The 19,952-nt window shown below is 33.2% G+C and overlaps 2 protein-coding genes across 3 annotated transcripts in view; one reads left to right on the top strand and one right to left on the bottom strand.

Moving 5' to 3' along the window:
* The first annotated feature begins 14 nt into the window (after positions 1–14).
* Positions 15–13,058, top strand: LOC106129723 (dolichyl-diphosphooligosaccharide--protein glycosyltransferase subunit STT3B). Of its 2 annotated transcripts, XM_060949100.1 has the most exons (15): positions 15–333; positions 413–631; positions 717–960; positions 2,088–2,286; positions 4,121–4,292; positions 4,822–5,000; positions 5,292–5,479; positions 5,922–6,112; positions 6,270–6,372; positions 6,770–7,012; positions 7,649–7,746; positions 8,316–8,444; positions 8,881–8,965; positions 9,357–9,408; positions 10,218–13,058. In XM_060949100.1, the coding sequence occupies exons 1-14, from the start codon at positions 152–154 to the stop codon at positions 9,384–9,386; spliced, it is 2,262 nt and encodes a 753-aa protein (XP_060805083.1). In that variant the 5' UTR covers positions 15–151; the 3' UTR covers positions 9,387–9,408; positions 10,218–13,058. The 2 variants fall into 2 exon arrangements, with proteins under 2 accessions (XP_060805083.1, XP_013183835.1); XM_013328381.2 differs by lacking the exon at positions 9,357–9,408.
* A 5,389-nt stretch (positions 13,059–18,447) lies between these two features.
* LOC106143407 (zinc finger protein 541) overlaps positions 18,448–19,952 on the bottom strand; it is an 80,473-nt gene continuing 78,968 nt past the window's right edge. Inside the window, exon 19 of the mRNA XM_060949241.1 lies at positions 18,448–18,610. Within this exon, the coding sequence (XP_060805224.1) occupies positions 18,448–18,610 (163 nt within the window). The remainder of the gene's footprint in view (positions 18,611–19,952) is intronic.

Raw genomic sequence — 19,952 nt, 5'->3', positions numbered from 1 at the left:
ATTTTATGCTGGCAACAAATTATAAGAGAGACGTGTCCGTCAGTCTTCGTATCAAAGTAAATTTTTCTGAAATCGAATTGTTGAAATTAATATATGAAAATAGAGTTGTTGTGAATTATTGAAATATTTCTTAGCATTAGTGGGAAGCACAATGCCGCCCAGTGTTGCAGCGAAGCCCAATAATGTCCCTAATAAAGGAATATTTAATAATACGGCCGGCTTCAGCACTCTTATTACTGTTACGGTTTTGTCGCTGGCTTGGTTGGCCGGTTTCGCATCCCGGCTCTTCGCTGTAATTCGTTTTGAAAGTATAATTCATGAGTTTGATCCATGGTAAGTTGTAGCTCGTTCTTCCAAACAGAATAACCTTCAAACGAGATGAGAGCTATGTCTAATTGTATCCATGTTTCAGGTTCAACTATCGTTCTACAGCTTATATGGTAGAGCATGGGTTTTATAACTTTTTGAATTGGTTCGATGAGCGGGCCTGGTATCCGCTGGGTCGTATAGTTGGCGGTACTGTGTATCCTGGTCTTATGATCACTTCAGGAACAATTCATTGGATATTGCACACATTAAATATTCCTATACATATAAGAGATATTTGTGTATTCCTTGCCCCGGTTTTCAGGTAATGTAGCTAAATTGATCTATCATAGGTTTGACTATCTCGGTTATACAAACAGTAGACATAAAATATTTCAATGTTTTTTCAGTGGTCTTACTGCCATAGCAACATACTTGTTAACCTCGGAGCTATGGTCTCGTGGAGCTGGTCTTTTTGCAGCATGCTTCATAGCAATAATCCCTGGGTACAGCAGTAGATCAGTAGCAGGCAGTTATGACAACGAGGGTATTGCTATCTTTGCCCTGCAGTTCACTTATTATCTGTGGTTGAAAAGTGTGAAGTCCGGGTCTGTGTTTTGGTCTATATGCACTGCCCTATCTTACTTTTATATGGTGAGTTGCTATTTAAATTGTTGTAAGTAAAAAACAAACAATGACATGAAAAAATTTATGAGTAGAACTTATATTGCTATTTACTTTAAAAAATCATGAAGTATACAGTAAAGAAAAAAAATGTGTGTGAGAGCTTCTTCTTTTTCCAAGCACCCCATTATAAAAGTCAATAAAGAAAAGGCTTGTAATTTAAGATTATTTTAAGGTGATGGGTTAGTTAGCTTGTCACTATATCCACCTCTATCATTAGGGCCATCTAAAGGTTGAGTCTAGTAACAACTAGTTAAATTAAGAATTTGTTTGTAAATCTACTAATATTATAACCTTGTTTGAATCTCAATTCCATCCTCTAGCTGTCCAAACATGCTTTGGCTACCCCATGTTGGTACAAGGATGTGATATATGTATGTAACTAGCTCTTAATAACAATAAATTGACTTTGCATGAGAATACAATGTATGAAAACATCTGGTTTTCTTTAAGTATGTAAATGGAACCAAAGTATGCTAATTTCCTCTGTATGTATGTATGTACAGTTGTAGTAGTAAAAGTATGTAAAGTTTATCTTTGAACAGTTGGGGGTATTTAAAAATCATTAAAATTTTGATGTGTTTTTAAAGAGTTCTCAATAATTTTAATTTTTTTATTAACATGTTATAAAACCTTAAAAAAAGATTATAAAGGCAGGCAGGCTGGGCCAACCTGGATTGGAACCCCGCATCTAGGTCAAATTGGAAAGGAATATGTCCAGTAGTGGATACTGACAAGAAGAAGAAATTTTAATTTATGTTTTGAAACTTGCATACATACATATAATCACGTTTATATCCCTTACGGAGTAGACAGAGCCAACAGTCTTGTAAAGACTGATAGGCCATGTTCAGCTGTTTGGCTTAATGATAAAATTAAGATTCAAATAGTGACAGGTTGCTAGCCCATCGCCTAAAAGAAAAATCTCAAATTTATAAGCCTATCCCTTAGCCGCCTTTTACGACATCCATGAAAATGAGAGGGAGTGGTCCTATCCTTTTTTTATTAGTGACAATAATAGTAAATAATAGACTATACCATAGTAAGAACCAAAATTTCTAAAATTTTTATTATTAGGAATTCATATTTATTTTTAGGTGTCGGCATGGGGTGGCTACGTTTTCATCATAAATTTGATTCCCCTGCATGTATTCGCTCTGCTGGTCATGGGACGTTTCTCCCAGAGAGTGTTCGTTAGCTACAGCGTGTTCTATATTGTGGGCCTCTTGCTCTCAATGCAGATCCCGTTTGTTGGTTTTCAACCAATAAGGACCAGTGAGCATATGGCCGCATCAGGTAAGAATAGAAATAGTAAAAGAAACACTTCATTACCTACATTCAATTTCTCTAAATGATTAAATAGACCATTGATTACAGAATTATTTAATTTTGCTATTAATTTAATGAATGCTTTGATTGATAATAAAGCAAAGTTTTCATACATGAACAAACTTAACTTTCTTAGATAATTATACATATATTCAAAGTATTTGGAAAGAAAACTTATCAAAAAAACAAAAAAAAAATTGTATTGTGCTAGATTTGACTGAAATGGCAAGTCTATATGTTACCTTAATTCAGTACCATACCTTTACCCAATTATAAAAGACCATAAAACTCTGATCTGATAAAGCTTATTAAAATCATGATTTCATAGATTTTATAGCCATTTATAAATCAATTTGGTAGTTCTTTTCACTTATCAACACAGTCAATTTTTCTGTCCCAATCCAAATCGATGCAATACCAAAAGTTATCATTAACATTCCATTTTATCATGATACAGACAAACATCATATATCATGCGTATAATTTTGTGTGAAGTTTAAATATTAGGCTACAAAAGATGAACTTAAGGTACAATGCTTAATGATTACATCATGTCTCAGCATGTCTTTAGTGGATTGTGAGCAGTGGAGTATAGAATTACATTAGATATATACTCGTATGATGTATTTATAAACTATGGTGTGAGATAGGAAGAAATGACAAGAAGAAGTTAAACTACGAAATGGCGTGACGGTTTCTATACTACTACTACTGTTTACTAGTTTTTGCACGCGATTTCGTCCTCCGTTGACATAGACAGATAGAGTTACTTTCGCATATATAATATTATTAAAGTGAGGAAGTAGGGATAATAGCGATAAGAGATACACCTACTCATGGATTTCTAAAATATGTCAGATATGTAGCTAAAATTTCTTATACCTCAGGGTTTAGATCTAAGCTTCAGGGTTTGCAGTTTGTTACCGCTTCTTCTGCACTGACGCCTTGGAAGCGGCAGTAAACTTAGTTTTTAAGTAATTTATTTGACGTCAACCAAGTTGTTAAACCATACGACAATTATTAAGCGATATAATAATATCCTATAATAATGAATAAAAATTTTGAATTTGAATTTTGAATTTTGGTTATCGTGTGAATGTGCATATGACAATAAACTAGTAAGTGCCAATGAGCTAAATGCGGGTAAAAATAATTAGCATTTGAAGTGGAGCACTCGCATTGTTTGCCAATGTTGCAATGTAAATCAGGTAATTTTAGTTGAAGAATGCAATGTTATCTTCAAAGAGAATGTAGGTGAAAAAGTACTTATTATCATATAATAAAAAAATCTATAGGAATCAATAATATTTTGCACTAAAATTATTATTTAGGGTAATTATATTTACCTATGGCCAATTCCCAGGAGTTGGTAAGTCAGATAATTTCACGAAGCGATTATGGTCTATTGTTGACACTGTTAACAGGAGAATCCAATTAAGTTTTATTCTAATTATTTGTTCTTTGAAAGACGATCAAGAGATAGTCCTTTTCTTTAATGCCGGGTACCACACGGCACTTTTATTTAGTATATTGGCTTCGATCAAAACATGATCGAAGGGTATTGATAATCGGGGACATGATTTTCCATGAAGAGAGTTATGGATGTGTGCAAAAGAATGCAGGGATCATGGCAAGTGTAAAGATGTAGTCTCTGCCTACTCCGCTGCGAATATGGCGTTATTTTATGTGTCTTATGTAATTTAATCATAATATCATACCAGATGCAGATATAACATATTGTTTTATATAAAATTACAATAGATCATGTTTGTTAAAGGGATAATTTAACCATATTTAACAGGGGTATTCGCTCTGCTGATGGCGATCGGCGCGCTCAAGTACCTGCACAGTTTGAACCCCAAGGGCCAGTGGAAACAGCTACTGATATTCGGAGGTCTGGTGGCCGCCATCGTGGTGTTCTTAGTAGTGGTGCTGCTAACGTATATGGGGGTCATTGCCCCGTGGAGTGGACGGTTAGTAAATATTAATGTTAAAAGAGCCACAAATTAAACAATTAAGAGCTCTGGGCTTAAGTTTGTTTTGAATTCACTATAAGTGTCACAATTAATTGATTACTCAGAGCTGAATTCCATCTGTGATCTGTGTAAACAAGAAGACAAACGGGTGATTAATCTGTAGTATGAACTAAGGAGATATGAAACAAGTACAGATGTTTGCGTGCGTACATGACCTGTAAATCAAAACAGAATAATAATAGATCTTGTTTAATTTCTAGGTCGCGCAATCACTCTACAAACATGCTAGTGTAGAAACAAATTATATAAGAAAAGGGCTTTTTTTCTATTTATTATTCTGTAATTTACAACAATCCCTGTTGTAATGTTTTCGATCCCGTGCAAGCATAATAGAAGCCAAGCATAGCACAAGCCTGCCCACCAAACATCCAGGAAATAATTACTCCAAACTTGTCTCTTAAAATATTAAGACTTATAAGTCGTGCGGTTTTAATTACCAAAGTTGATGGCATAATTCTCTTTCCAGTTTCTATTCCCTCTGGGACACCGCATACGCCAAGATCCACATTCCGATCATAGCGTCCGTATCGGAACACCAGCCCACCACCTGGTCGTCGTTCTTCTTTGATCTGCACGTCTTGGTGTGTACCTTCCCGGTGGGACTGTGGTACTGCATAAAGAATATCAATGATGAACGTGTGTTTGGTAAGGACGGTTTTTTTTCAGGAAAGTTTTAAATTCAATTGAATGTATTATTTATGCAGACTTTGCTTCTTAAGGTTTATAAATTCTTCTATAATAAATTCTAATGGCGCGCTCTGATAGGCTAAGTTATTTTCGATTTTCGCGCCATATAAAATTTTGACTTCAGCGCAGGCACATCCATGTAACTTATAAAAGTGGTAATACTGTACACATAAATTAGTAATCAGTTTCTAAACGTCTCACATATATCACTATGAAAACATAAATAAATATTGTTTCTCATATTTCCAGTGGCTCTATACGCAATCAGCGCTGTATACTTTGCCGGTGTGATGGTCCGTCTGATGCTTACTCTGACGCCTGTGGTGTGCGTGTTAGCTGGAATCTCCTTCTCCATAATGCTAGACCTGGTGCTTAGAGAGGACGAGCTACCAAACCAGCAGATAGAGAATGAAGACTCCAAAAACTTGTATGATAAGGTAAATGTTTTCATCATTTCACAGAACTTGAACTTAGATGGTGCTGTAAATACGGACAGACGTCGCTGTAATTGAAGTGAGATTGCGCTGCAAAAATAGTCATATTATGTTCTTAAGTCAGATAATGCGTAAGGAAATCGGGTTGTGTCATGTCAGTCATCAAAATTGCGCAAAAATGTGATATAATTCGCTTTCGTTTTCGCCGTCGGTTGCTCGCTTCTCGCTTATTCAATGTTTAGGATTCTATTTAAGCTTTTTATATCGTATAGCCTCTTTGCATACAATTGATATAATCATACATACATTTGATAAAGCATCTTTCAATAACTATAAAATCTATATCTTTCTCATCTAATAGCAGTATGGTACGAGAGACTACATCTTTGCACTTAGTACGACCCCTTCGTACTTCTTTTGTATAATTATATTGTTTTTTTTCCAGGCTGGGAAGCTAAAGAAGCGGACACACGAACCAGCTCCGCCTTCAGACACTGGTTTGGGTATGAACGTGCGATCTGGAATGTTGATCGAGTTCATGATTTTGCTAATGTTGTTCTCCGTGCATTGCACTTGGGCGACTTCTAACGCGTACTCCAGCCCTAGTATCGTGCTCGCTAGTTACGGAAATGACGGGTGAGTAAAGATAATAAATACACTGTAAATAAATGCGTGATCAGACAAATCGCGCTTATATTATTGTTGATATGGTTCTTTTGTGGGCCACTTCAGAGACATCGCTAACACATGATCTAAAATTCTTTTTTAAGCCTTTCTCGACTATTTTTTACAGATCGCGTCGTATATTGGACGACTTTAGAGAAGCTTACGGTTGGTTGTCACAAAACACCGCGGAGGACGCGCGTGTCATGTCGTGGTGGGATTATGGTTACCAGGCAAGTATAAATTAAATTATATATTTATTAAATCTATTTAATAATAAACTATTTAAAAAAAAATAAACAAAATAATAATAATAAAAAAAACAATTGAAAAATATTGACTGATCAAACAACGCACGGTCAATCTACTAGTCCTCAAAAGCTGTATACATGCATTTTTTTTATCTTGCGTATGTTTTAAAATAGTCAGCGATAATTTTCTGGCATTCACGCTGGTTCGGAAAAAACGAGTTTTATCGCATACTTAACTAGTAGGTTTCTAAGTAATCTTTTACTCATTGCACTGTAAAGTTGTCGTTATGCCAAAAAATGTCACCTTTTGATTTGAAGAAGTTTTTTATATATCCACCTTCTACTTAAATCCAAATTTTTATTTATCTCGTTCACACAGATAGCAGGCATGGGCAACCGAACAACGTTAGTTGACAACAATACTTGGAACAATTCCCACATTGCTCTAGTGGGCAAAGCAATGGCGAGCAACGAGAGTGCGGCGTACGATATAATGACCGCTCTAGATGTGGATTATGTGCTGGTGATCTTTGGAGGAGCCATCGGGTATTCAGGAGACGACATAAATAAGTTTATATGGATGGTGCGCATCGCCGAAGGAGAGCATCCTAAAGATATTCATGTAAGTAGTCATATCATTTGGTGAAAACAAAGATTAAATTTAGACTTTTGATATTAAATATGGTTTTGGAAAATAACTTTTACTTCATATTCACACTCTGTTGCAAGATTTAAGTAAGAAGTAAACAATTTATGATATAAGTATGTATATCTGTTTTCACTGCCTTGCTTCTGATGTTGCCAGGATGTGGCTGCCACAAATGTTCTAATATATTAAGCTAGGATGGCTAGCATTATTATTATGTCTTTAGTTAAATGTTAAAACTAGTAAGATCATTACATACGTAAATTTTTTTTTATTCATTTTATGTCAAATTTTAATGAGCCTATCAGTCAATATTTAGAAAGAAGAAAACAGATAAATAATCCGATGTCAATTTGAGACAGAAAATAACAATAGAGATAAACCTACATAAATATTATTCACATGAGTAATAAATGATAATTCATTCTGCCGTTTTTCTTTCTGAGGAAGAGTATTAATTTTTTTTCTTGGTAATAAACATTTTTATTCCAAACCAGCCATTAAAGGCTAGTGAGATGAAAATAAGGAAGAGAAGGAAAGAGAAAGAATGCAGAAGATTTAACAACATTCATTAGATTAATGCAAAATTGTGATGATTTTTTATTGTTAAAGGAAGCTGACTATTTCACTGAGAGAGGAGAATACAGAGTGGACAATGAAGCTTCGAAGACTATGTTAAATTGTCTCATGTACAAGCTGTCATACTACAGGTAAGTTTTGTTATTATACTGAGCTTTTACCGTAGGTGTATAAAGTAAAATATTATTTCATTATTTATTGTTAGAAACATACAGGTGAACGTGGCCTTGCAGTCTACCCTGTGAATGATAAGGACGTGATTAAACATATGCAAAAATATATAAAAGAATTATTATCGATTTATAAAAAGTATATCTTCAATGTCCAATGTTATTTAAATGCAACATATCGCGAACCACCTTTGTTGTATTCTCTCTATGGCATGTTGAAAATTTTTGTTTGTATTATTTAAATTCACGTCCATAAAACTGAATACTATCAGAAAAAGAAAAATATGATTTTTAATTAACTTTTTGGTATGTCCCGTATATATATATATCTTTCTCATTGATGTCATAAAAGGCTACTTAGGCGAATAAAATTGGAATTCCTCTTGTAGGCGATGGGCTAGCATCCTGTCACTAGTTGAATCACAATTTCATCACCAAGCCATAAAGCTGGCCTTTCAGTCTTTTCGAGACTGTTGGCTCGGTCTACCCCATCAAGGGATATAGCCGTGACCATATATATGTATGTCCAGGTATGACAGCGGCGGCAGCCCCCCAGGCTACGACCGCACGCGCGGCCAGCTGCCCGGCAACCGCGGGTTCAAGCTCACGTACCTCGAGGAGGCCTACACCACCGAGCACTGGCTCGTCAGGATATACAGGTACTTATTTATGCTTCTACTAAATGGATGTGTAGCGCAATAGGCGGACTTAATGCTAGAACCATATTTGACCATTGGGTCTGTCAGGTATTAATGCATAAAAAGTTTGTGACATTAAAAACTTGATTATTACCCTATCGCGTTGTTGCTAAAGACGTGATATGACTGTGTGTGTGTGTGTGTGTGAAAATCTTGTGTACACAGTGGATTTACATAAGATAGCATCTTCATAAAAACTTAACGTGTATGTAAGTAACATTTCAGCTCAATTGGTTCATTCCGAACATACATTTCAAGAGCTTATAAACATATGCCATGTTTATAAGCTCTTGAAATGTATGTTCGGGTCGAATCTTGCAGATCAATTACTTTCGATTTGCTTTTGGCTTTCGAACTTTGAATAAAGATGATTTATTCATTTAATATAATTTTACAGAGTTAAAAAACCAGACGAGTTCAATCGTCCGCGCTTGCCGCTATCAAAGAGGACGGTACAGACTTCTAATGCATTATCAAAGAAGGTATGTTTCATTTAAATGGTATATTAGTTCGATTTGTCCATATTACAGACGAAAATATATAAGTTATAATATATGCAGATATTCGTAAAAATTGTCATAATCAAAGACTGTATAAGCACAATTTTTAACCTTATAATATGCATTGAATAGATTTGCTGTGATATACCAATGGATTTACGGCCAGGCGAATTCAAGGGTCATGCTTAAGCCATTTGGTGAAAGAACAAGTTTTGTTCATTTACATTGATTTACTTAGATTAGATTTTTTTTTTATTTTGTGTAAACATTGTCAGTCGAAATCCTTTTTATTCCTTTTATCTTTATCTTTTATAGGCATCAGCATTTTATTTCATAAGTTTAATACACTAACTGAAACACTACTCTATTGCAGCTTGCGTTAGGAGCGGGACCTATGGTATAGTTACTTTGTGCTGTTACTTGACGTAGGTAGCGTAAATAACGCCTGCATGATTTAGTATTATTTCGTTTATGTTTGGCTGAATCCCACCTGGCTATTGTGTAATTAGCTAATTTCATCCTCAGTGATTGTTAGCGCAGGAGTTGATCTATTCCCGAGACCAAATTGGATGCCATAATTATTTATAGCATAACTAGGGAGACTTTTAAACGTTTTTTTTGTATGATTATAGTTTCGTATTACGTTTAAAATATGTTAAGTTATGGAAAAGGTTATGCAAAAAATGTTTAAAGCCTATCAAGTTATGCCTTTAAAATTTTTGGGAAACTTTTATAGCATCATAACATACATAGTTTCTGTGACTGCTTTTTGATGTGGTTTTGTTAATTGAGATAAATATTTATGATTTTTAATTTATATTCTTTGCTTTTACATAACCATCCTCTTAGCTGGAAACATATTTATGAATGTAAGCGTCACTTTGAAGTCATCGTAGATCGTCGATCGTTTTAACTTTATTTTAACTAGTATCGAAACAATTGAGTAGGGGTTTGAAAAGGATGATAATTATTTATAGAAGTTATTTAGTCATGTCTCTGCATGTAAGCGTAAAACACGTATATAAATATTCGTATTTTTTCATTTATTTAGTTTGGTTGTCAGGCCAGCAGTATGGCCTTTCCAAGGCCACAAATTTCTATTACAAGCAGAATTTTGATATCCGTTGAAAATACGTCGATGTCATCGTTTTATCAAATACTCATTATTTTACATATATTTAATACAACACTGACAATAATAACTTCAATATTAAATTTATTTATTATTTTTCAGACATCAAAAAGAAGAAAAGGCCTATTGAAGAACAAGCCTACGATTGTGAAGGGAAAGAAGGTGGGTCGCCTGGAGTGACCCCCGACTCACGGCGTTTCATATCAGTGGTAAATATGCGAGTTTGTACATTATACGTACATTGTATAAGAGATTGGAATGTATGTGAAGGCTGTGTTATACAATTATGTGTGTGATAAAGAAACTGGTGAATGTTAAAATTTGAGTATTGAGCTTTGATTGGTTAATTTTTTACAGGTGTTGTGTAAAATAAGCCAATCACAGATCTCCAAACTTAGTGACATTAACTGATTATTTATTTCTGAACGTTTCTACTTCTTTGAGAGAATTTAAGTATGTATTAAAATACTTGACTTTATTTTCTTTTTGAGCACAATGTAGCGTAATAATAACCGATGGATAACTGAATAAAAGAAATTCCAAACAAAACTTGTTCCCAATGTTAAAATCCCATGTTGTATAACACAGACTAGTTATTTAAATCAATAGTTCGGTTTTGAAAATGTATAATAATTCCCATAAAAAACATCTTATAGTGATGGTAATAAAGTTCAATTTAGTAGATATTTGCGATAAGTCTTTGCATGAAATATCCTGTTAAAAAGTTATTGTAATTGTTTCCTCAAACTAAGTTAACGTAGTTTAGATAGCTTAATTTGAAATAGACAAATGTTATTAAAGTGAATTCTTTGAACAGCTTGAAATTAATGGCTTTCCATCAATCAGCTGATTTTTGGAAAGCGTCTCAAAATTATTCTAAAGATGACAAGAATGATTCTGCCGTGTAGCATTAAATTTTAAAACTAGTTATGCTATACCACAATGCGTTCGCTGTATCTTCTAATGAATTGCAACTTGTGGAAGGATAAGTGTGAATGTGTGTCTTGCAATCGATGCATTCTTACCACTGATTTAATAAATATGAACGACTGACACCAATTCTGTATTTAGTCCATTAGGTAAAAGTTTCTTAAAGTTCGTAGGCGGTTTAGTTGAATTTTGGTCGAGGTGTTACATCTATGGAGGAGCGTGTGATGTATTGTAGGACTGAAGTTTGAATAACGATATTGACACTTGTGTTTATTATTTTCCCGTTTTGACAGCTCGTCCGCCAATCAGAGATTAGGGTGTAACAATTTATTTCTTTCTTGTTTGGCTTAGATACAAGACAGGAAAGCGTCCTATTTGTCTTTTATACGTTCACGATTTTCACTTATGTTTTAATGCACTTCATAATCTCAATAAATTACACTTTTGTAAGATGAGGGTTTTGTGTTAACACAGATAATTTGTTCTTCTTTTAATATATATTATTCTTAAGACGTTTATGCAATTCTTAATTAAATAACAATATGCCTACAACACACCACGGCGCACAACCAACTTTTCATAAAACTTTGTAATTGCTACGTCCATTTGTATAATATAAATTTATCTATTAATATTAAGCATTATTTGTCTCGTTATCACCCTATTATGTAACTAGGATTTATATAATTTTGTTTGGCCTGTCTCCGTTTTTGAAATTTTAAGTTGCTTTACATAGAGCAGTTGGCATGAATCTCAAGCCTTTTAAATCTACTTTTATCTCTTTGCGTGGTCCCAGTTGCACCATCATCTGTTAGTTCTTAACTCGATAACAGAGAAAGCATCCCGTCATACAGCGTATATTTTTATAAATTTTACTTTCGTTTATACTGTACGTGTATCGTCAGCTCGCCTGGAATAGGGGGTGAGTAACACGCAACTAAAAGACATTAATAAGATTTTTGTAGGGAGTTAAGGAAGGGTTCACTTTTAGTGAGCAAACGCAAGCGCAGCACACTCCGCCCATGATTCTGCTCGTATAACCGGAACGTTAGTAGAGCCATGGGTGGTGGTCCTTTATATTCTCTGTCTTATATATTACGTATAATAGCGTTATACGTACACTGTCATATAGGTTACTTCCCACCTTATGCTACCTCGGGCTATTTCTAACTGGCAAGATAAAAGGATATGAAAAAAAAAATTATCCGATGTTTGAGTAATTCGGTGCTTTAGATTCACGCCGACAAGAATAATTTTCAATACATATTTACCATTAAAGGAGTGTCACAAACAATTATTTTCGAAAGTGTTAAATTATTTGGAATACTCGTGATAAATTTAATTTCGAAAGCGGAGATAGTGTTAACATTTTTAAAGAATATCATAGTAATACCTCACTTCATTTTAGTAAGTACTTACCATCTTTGTTTCACTATTATTCGCTAATCGGTCAAGTTTGGTATAAACTAATAGGGTGTACAAATAGTCGTTGTCAAATAAATGCAATATTTTTGTGACTATTTGTTATATATGTATTTAATATAGACTACCAAAGTTTGGATACTTGACAAATGACGTGGATATAAGTTTGGTCCGCTGAGAATGAACTAGATATCGCAGAAATATCAACAACTTAGTCAAATGAAACTTCAAATGAAATGTGGGTTTGACATGTCTTATAGGCGAACTTAGGTATATGTGATTCAATTAAATACCTACTGTCATATCATAAAACTAAAATCGAGCGTATATTTTGTTGAACATTTACCCGTTACAAAATCACCATGCAAATCGATTTGCAATAATGATGTATGTATTTGGCTTATCGAAAGGGTGCAAAGTCAATCCTATGAGCGTGGTTTGTATTTCCACTGTAGAATGTTTTGGAATGTAAAGCGCCGTCTAGTTACAACTCGGCGGACTTAATAATTTAAGAATTTTCTTATTAATTCATACTTTGGAAAAGGTTGGTTAACTGGTATATTTATTTCAAATAAAAGTTGATAAATAGACGTTGGCCATATTACCTCACTTTAATTTTCGCTCATTTAAACGGGCACTGCGCATAAGTCAACTTAAGTATCCATGCGAATGGGCAATGTATAAGATATCAAAAACAATTACAAATTACATTTTCTGTTTGTTTCCATCGTGAATATGAGGAAATCCTGTTTCAATTTTCATAGTGATCTCTTTATCAAATTAGTTAACCAACCCAATGCGAATGAAGTTTGTTTTATTTATATAACGTGTAATATTCGGTGAATGTTGGAAATATTTCGTATTTTATGTTGTTGTTCCCAGCACATTTTGTTTTCGTGTTAGTAACAGAGTTTTATCGATCTGTAGATAAGTGTTCATTGTATCTACAATGTTCTTTATAAACAGATGGAGAAAAATATGTTGTTTTATTTTTAAAACTACATCCTTTCCATTTAAAATAATTATTCACTCTATAACTAAAATCATTTGTATCATCTATGATAACCAGTTGCCAAGATAATTATACAGGTTAACTTGCGAAGTTTTCTCTTATTGTGGGATTCAAACTAATTAACTCAGAAGAGTCGTTCGACCACCGATGTTTTTTTTCATGTTTCTGCTTGTTGTAGTAAAACGAATCTCAAGGTATTAGGAGTGGTTAAAAATAAAAACAAATTGACAAAACCTTCACCATATATTTATTAATAAAGACAATCTAAAAGATCACGTAATAGTCATTGTCTTAAAAAATTAGTTACCCTAATAAATTTATCAATATATATAATAGAGTTTTATTTTATTACTTATTGTTTCAAGGATATGCGAAGTTGTGAATAGTCGCCCAGCGAGGGAGGACAGGACTCCAAGTTAGTCGTTGTTCATTACCAATCACATTGATCGAATATAACGATGAATCTATTCATACATACACTTACACTTCAATTAATCTATTCAATGTTTAATCTACATGCTTAAACTTTGACCTAACGTGTCTACGCGAAGAATTGTGCTAATCTAAAAAGGTGTCTACAAATTCCATAGTATTTGAAAGATTTTTGTAATTTACAGACGTTCAAAATCACAACACAGAGTGTAATATCAATTATCGTGCGATGGCACGAGTTTTACTGTCTACAATAGATATAATACAGATTCAATACGTATTAGGTACGTAACACATCGAAGAGGGCGGCTGCGACGCCTTACACTCTTTACTTGATACAAAATTAGAAGAATATAATATCCATTTAGACTTACAAAATATAGGTACTATAGTTAACATTTCACATCTCTTAAAGTGTTGACACAAATACAGAAGTACTTACACTATGTGCCGCAATGGGACCAAGAGAAATGAGGACGTTGTTGGAATTAACAAAGCGAACATAAAGTCGGGAGTACCATAGATGTCGCTGTATCCTGAGGCTGTCTTAATTACTCGTAAGTATATAGAATTTTCATTCAATTGACTTGTAGTTATTGTTGTAGTAGATTGAAAACGTTTATATATCATTGATAAATATTAGTTTTAAGAAGATTTATTCGATATTATTACGTTCTTACTTATAAGTACCTGTCATGTTTTCAGTAGTTATAGGCACATATCGCTTTAAACTTTTTGAAATCCGAAGTTTGCACTATCTCCGCGCAGTATATCTGCATTTAGAGTTAACTTCAGTGAAATTGATGAAATACCTAAGTAACAAAATAATAAAATTACTGAAAACGTCTCTTATAGAATAATGAAAAAAATGATCCACTAATCAAATCGATTCTGTACTAAAAGACAGTGAATCACAAATAAATGCAATTTCCAGTGCTTACTGATGTTACTGTGACTTAAACAAAACAAATGAATATAAATGTATAAAAATTAAATTGTAAGGCACTTCTATATTTAAGTTGAAAATAGGTTTAATGTCGATCTTACTTTATAATTTAAGTTTCATAATATTTGCTTGAATAACTTCTATACGATACAGCGGTTATTTCCTAATGAAACCTAACAGGCGTCCGAGACGCGGCCTAACACCGCCCTCGCTTATATTTGGTACATAAATTATTTAGGGCATAATTTGTAAAGCTATACCCTGACTAGTATGAAGATTTGGCACGTGGAATGGGTTAATGACACCATGATAAACTAAGAGTAATAAAACCATAAATAAATAACGAAGTATAGGATCAAATATTCGCGAAATTAAGTAACAGAATTTAGAGAGTACCATTCAGTCTTAAAACCTAAGAGTATTGTTATACGTAAATTATCTCTGGAGGGACTTGTCTTTAATAAATTGTTATTTCAATGACATAAAACTTTATCTAAGCGAATAAAGTTAATTTGAAATATATTTAATATTTACAAATAGTAAGTTAGTAGAAATAAGTACGTCTATTTTTTTATTTATCGAAAATAAGTTTGCGATCTGATTGACAAATAAATATAAGCTTTTATAATTCGATAGATTTAATAATGTGCTATGGATTTAGGGTTGTACTCAATGACCATTTGTTTAAAAAATCAAATGGAGAACAACTTTCTTACATTTATTGGGGTGTTTGTAAAGATTTCCACATAGGTAATCTAAAGCAACGACTAAGTTATTTCTAACTGATCTATAAATATAGATATTAAATTCTTGTCTAAATCTCGAATACTTAATTACGAAGCATTTGGCAATCATTTTGGCATTTCGAAGTTAAATTAACATTTTACAGTTAGAATTTGTCTAGTGTTAAGATAGAACACAACCAAATAATCACACAAGTTAGTGATGTAAAGTTAAAATGACGTTAACTTTTGTTTTATTCCTATATTTTACATCTAGAGTAACTCATTAGGACACAGCATTGTGTCAACCGGAAGTCCTCAGGTACTCATGGAAGGAAAATAAATTAAATTCGTAGAAGGATTGAGAAGACTACAATTTTCAACAGGTTAAATGCAGTGACACGTTGAGAAACACTAAGGTGTTATATAGATAATAACCCCTTTTTAATTTTCACGCGTTTCTCAAAGTGTAAGAGCATTTATATAACAATAAAATTACATGATAACTCTAAAAGGTATAGTCACAATTATAATACTGGAAGCGTCACACGCTTTACTACATGTTAGTCTACAGATATTGTTAATAAAATTAATTAAACATTTAATGGTTAGTATTATTTCTTATTATGTCTTTTTCAAGGAATACTGCCCCAAAATAAAGTGAAGTACCTTTATCAGTACTTCGGAAGACAATAAATGAGTCGTTCAATAAACATCACAACCACGAAATTTTGTCACATGAGATAAACTTTGGGTGCAGTGGAATACAGTTCCTTCTTTAAGCTAACGCTGTTAAACATTTTATATTACGAGTATTTGCCCTCCATCTCCAGTCTATTCGGTTTTCGAACGTGATAGAAAAGGAGAGTGCTACATTTTGAACAAAGTTCACGGTGAAGGTTCTATTGGCCATATTGGGCAGTGTACATTAAAGATTTGAGCAACTATGTATAAAATATTGCCCGATTATTTAAACATCAAAATCAAAGACAGATTGCTGAATCAATAAACAGTACATATATCACAACACGAAGGTACACATTTAGTTCACATTTAAATACATATATAGAAAAAAATGTAAGTATCTTACATTATGAAAAATTAACTACATTCAAGTATCAAATAATAGCATGTTCAGAACAATTAACAAGAAACTACGTAATAATATTACCAACATAAAATATAGAATATTTGAGCATTTTAATAATATTTGTGTAAAAAAATATCCCTCCATTGTGTTTAGTACTCGGGTTTAGGAATATTTAGGGTCAAGTTGAGATTTTTATGAGGCAGAATACGTAGGTACACTTTGGTTTAGCTAAATTTAAACTACTGTTTTCGCTTCATTAAGTATAGCAAAATTTTGGACGGAAAATTAATGCTTAATATGTTGTTTTCTTTATATTATTTTTGATGTATATTATTAATAACTATAATTTATTTGTTTGTTATTAGATCTGACTCACTGATCGAACAACATAATGTTCATCATGGCTTATGTAGAAGGTTCCTAATACTTGACCCTATATATTCGTAGAAGTTTAAACACAGCGAATATATTTAGAGAATTCATCTAAATTTGTGCAGAAATAACATCGATATGTGACTAGTAGGTACGGATCCTGAATAATATTTAACTAATATTAACTACAACAATAACGTCAGAAAGAAAGTGCGCATCGATTTTCTAAAACGACTAGAAAAAAACAGTTAAAAAAATACAAAATAAATAAACAGTAATGAGCAAACAAGCAAATTTAAAAGTGAGCTGGGCTCGCATACAATTCAACAGATAATAATAAAAACGAGGTAGTGTAGTTACTACACGACTTATCACTTGACTATACTCGTTATAGGCCAACGACAGCGCTCGCCCCGTCTGAACCGTAGCGTTAACAACCATCTACTGTTAATTATGTACAACATCACACTTGCAAGTCACATTAAGGAGTCTGTCATATAAAAACTTTACGAAGATCCTATCTATATCAATCGTTATACAAAATATCTTTATGCGCTCTCTTCAAGCTAAGCATTACGAGAATTTTTAAGATTTTTAACGTTAATCTGTCCATATTCCAAAAGCTACTTCTCTCTAGCTACTAGTCACTACGTTGCTCTCTTTCTAGATACCTTTTCTATCTTTAATCTATTTTGTAATCATAGTAAATGCTTTCAGTTATGAAGCATTTGTCTGAGTCCCAGCGAGCCACTCATGCATGGAGGGTGAAGAGGAAGGTGGATAAGTTTTAAAGATGGGATGAGCTCGGTGCCTTATCATGTTGATTATAACCTTTCCTATGCAGAATAATATACTGTAACCTCATGGATTCTCTATTCAAATGGTAATTAAACAAAAGATTAAGAGCTCCGGAGTTTCGTGATTTGCCATCTGTAGCACAATAGACTAACCTTAGTAAGTCAAATGGGTTAAGTAAGTTTTACAAAAGCGAGAGAAAATCAAATTTGTTTTGTTTTTAGATCTGGATTGGCTACAGTTTCTCGAACAGTTAGTTTAATCTGTTTTTTGTATTTAGGTATGACACCATATTCACGGAAATAGTTTTGTAACTTAAAGGTCTAACTTTGTCGTAGTCAAACTTTATAACTTTAGAATTCTAGGCCAAAATTAAGTATGCTGAAGAAAATTGAGTGGAGAAATATAGGAAAGTGAACTAACTCTATGCTTCGTAGTACTGCAGCCAAGTGTTCAACTGACCACACGAAAAGATGAAACAGAGGCCAGGAATGATGGTATGCATTTCAGATCTACGATATTATTAGTTTTTAACGACAATTAGTAGGCATCGGAGTGGGGAAAGGAGCTTAGAGTGAGTCGCATGAGTGAGCGAGGAAACGGCAGTACGGTTACGTGGCAGGTTTGGTTTGGTAATCGGCCGTCGCGTAGGGCCTCTCGTCCGGTTTCTCGACCTTTTCATAAGGCTTTTCGAGTTTAGGCCGTTTCGGCTCGGCGTCGAGTGGCCGGTGCGACTTCATGTGCGCGCTACGACTTTTTACTTTGTTAAATACTCTGAAACATAACAGGGACACTATTAAAAATTGCAACTCAAAAAAATAAAAGCGAAAGAAATTTAAAACGAAGCAGAATCTCTGCAAAGCTAAGCGACAAGCGTTAGTACTATAAAACTTATATACATACAGCATTAATACACAAAACCTTTTCGATTATACACCCTAATAAGTACAATAAATAAAATATAGATATACAATTTATTTCCTATGCAATGGACATAAATTCATTGTCTTAACATTATATATTAAAAATAAGTTATATTTACAATGATCGTGTTAAATAACTAGAATTTATTCAACATGATACTAGACGCTGGACTAATTCTTTCGATAAATATTTATTTAAGAACTATTCGATGAAATTAGGTTGACTTTAGTATCTAATGGTAGGCCTTGCTTTTGCTAAATATATAATTTTTTACTGCATCGACGGTATCATGTCAAATAAATATTACATATTATGCAATAAAGAGTTAATAAGACATGAATATACGTAAACATTAACTTGACATGCAATCGTCATTAAAAACCGCGCCGGCCCAACAACATGAGGGCTACTCTCAAAAGTTTGCCCTTCTCGTATGTACGTAATTTTTTGTACAAAAGGAACAATTACTAACAAGAAATTGTAAAATAAGTGCTACCGTAGTAGCTCCCCGTAGCTCTTTCGTAGAGCATAGAACTGTCGTAGCACTTAAAGTAAGCAACTGCTACGAACCTGTAGTCAAACTACAGCGTACATTGTTTTGGGAGTAGCCCTGCAGTATACATTGAACACTTCATAAATGTTAGTTTATAACTAAAGTTTGTTGGGCCACCGCTACCATATCGTGATTTAGTTTTAAGCCGTTGTAAAATATATAATATCTTTTATTTTATCTCAATGCATGCACGAAAGGCAATTTAGGTGAAACTTAACAGTTGTTAAAAATTGTTCGTAGTAAGTGCGCAATTAAAATTTCAGTGGTATAGTCTAATATTCCCTAAAGTTAACTGAATTCCAAATATAAATAAAAAACATTTAATTAACCATTGTATATATATATATATATATATATATATATATATATATATATATATATATATATATATATATATATATATATATATATATATATATATATATATTTTTTTTTTTTCCGACAACACTGACCCTAATCACTACAGTCCTATCGCGCAAGACGTAACTCACATTATAAAGGTTTTCTTGACAAAATTAGGGTGCAAAATAACTAAATGGATTATGTTTTGCCATTTTTATATTTTCAGTATGGATATTAAAAATATTGTTGTGTTTTGTACTGCCATAGGTAAAAGAGCTATTTACACGAAACAATCAA

The sequence above is a fragment of the Amyelois transitella genome, chromosome 18, assembly GCF_032362555.1.
Source record: "Amyelois transitella isolate CPQ chromosome 18, ilAmyTran1.1, whole genome shotgun sequence".
In the NCBI taxonomy this organism is placed as follows: Eukaryota; Metazoa; Arthropoda; class Insecta; order Lepidoptera; family Pyralidae; genus Amyelois; species Amyelois transitella.
Note: the sequence above shows the minus strand (reverse complement) of the source record. Positions and strands in the feature narration are given on the sequence as shown.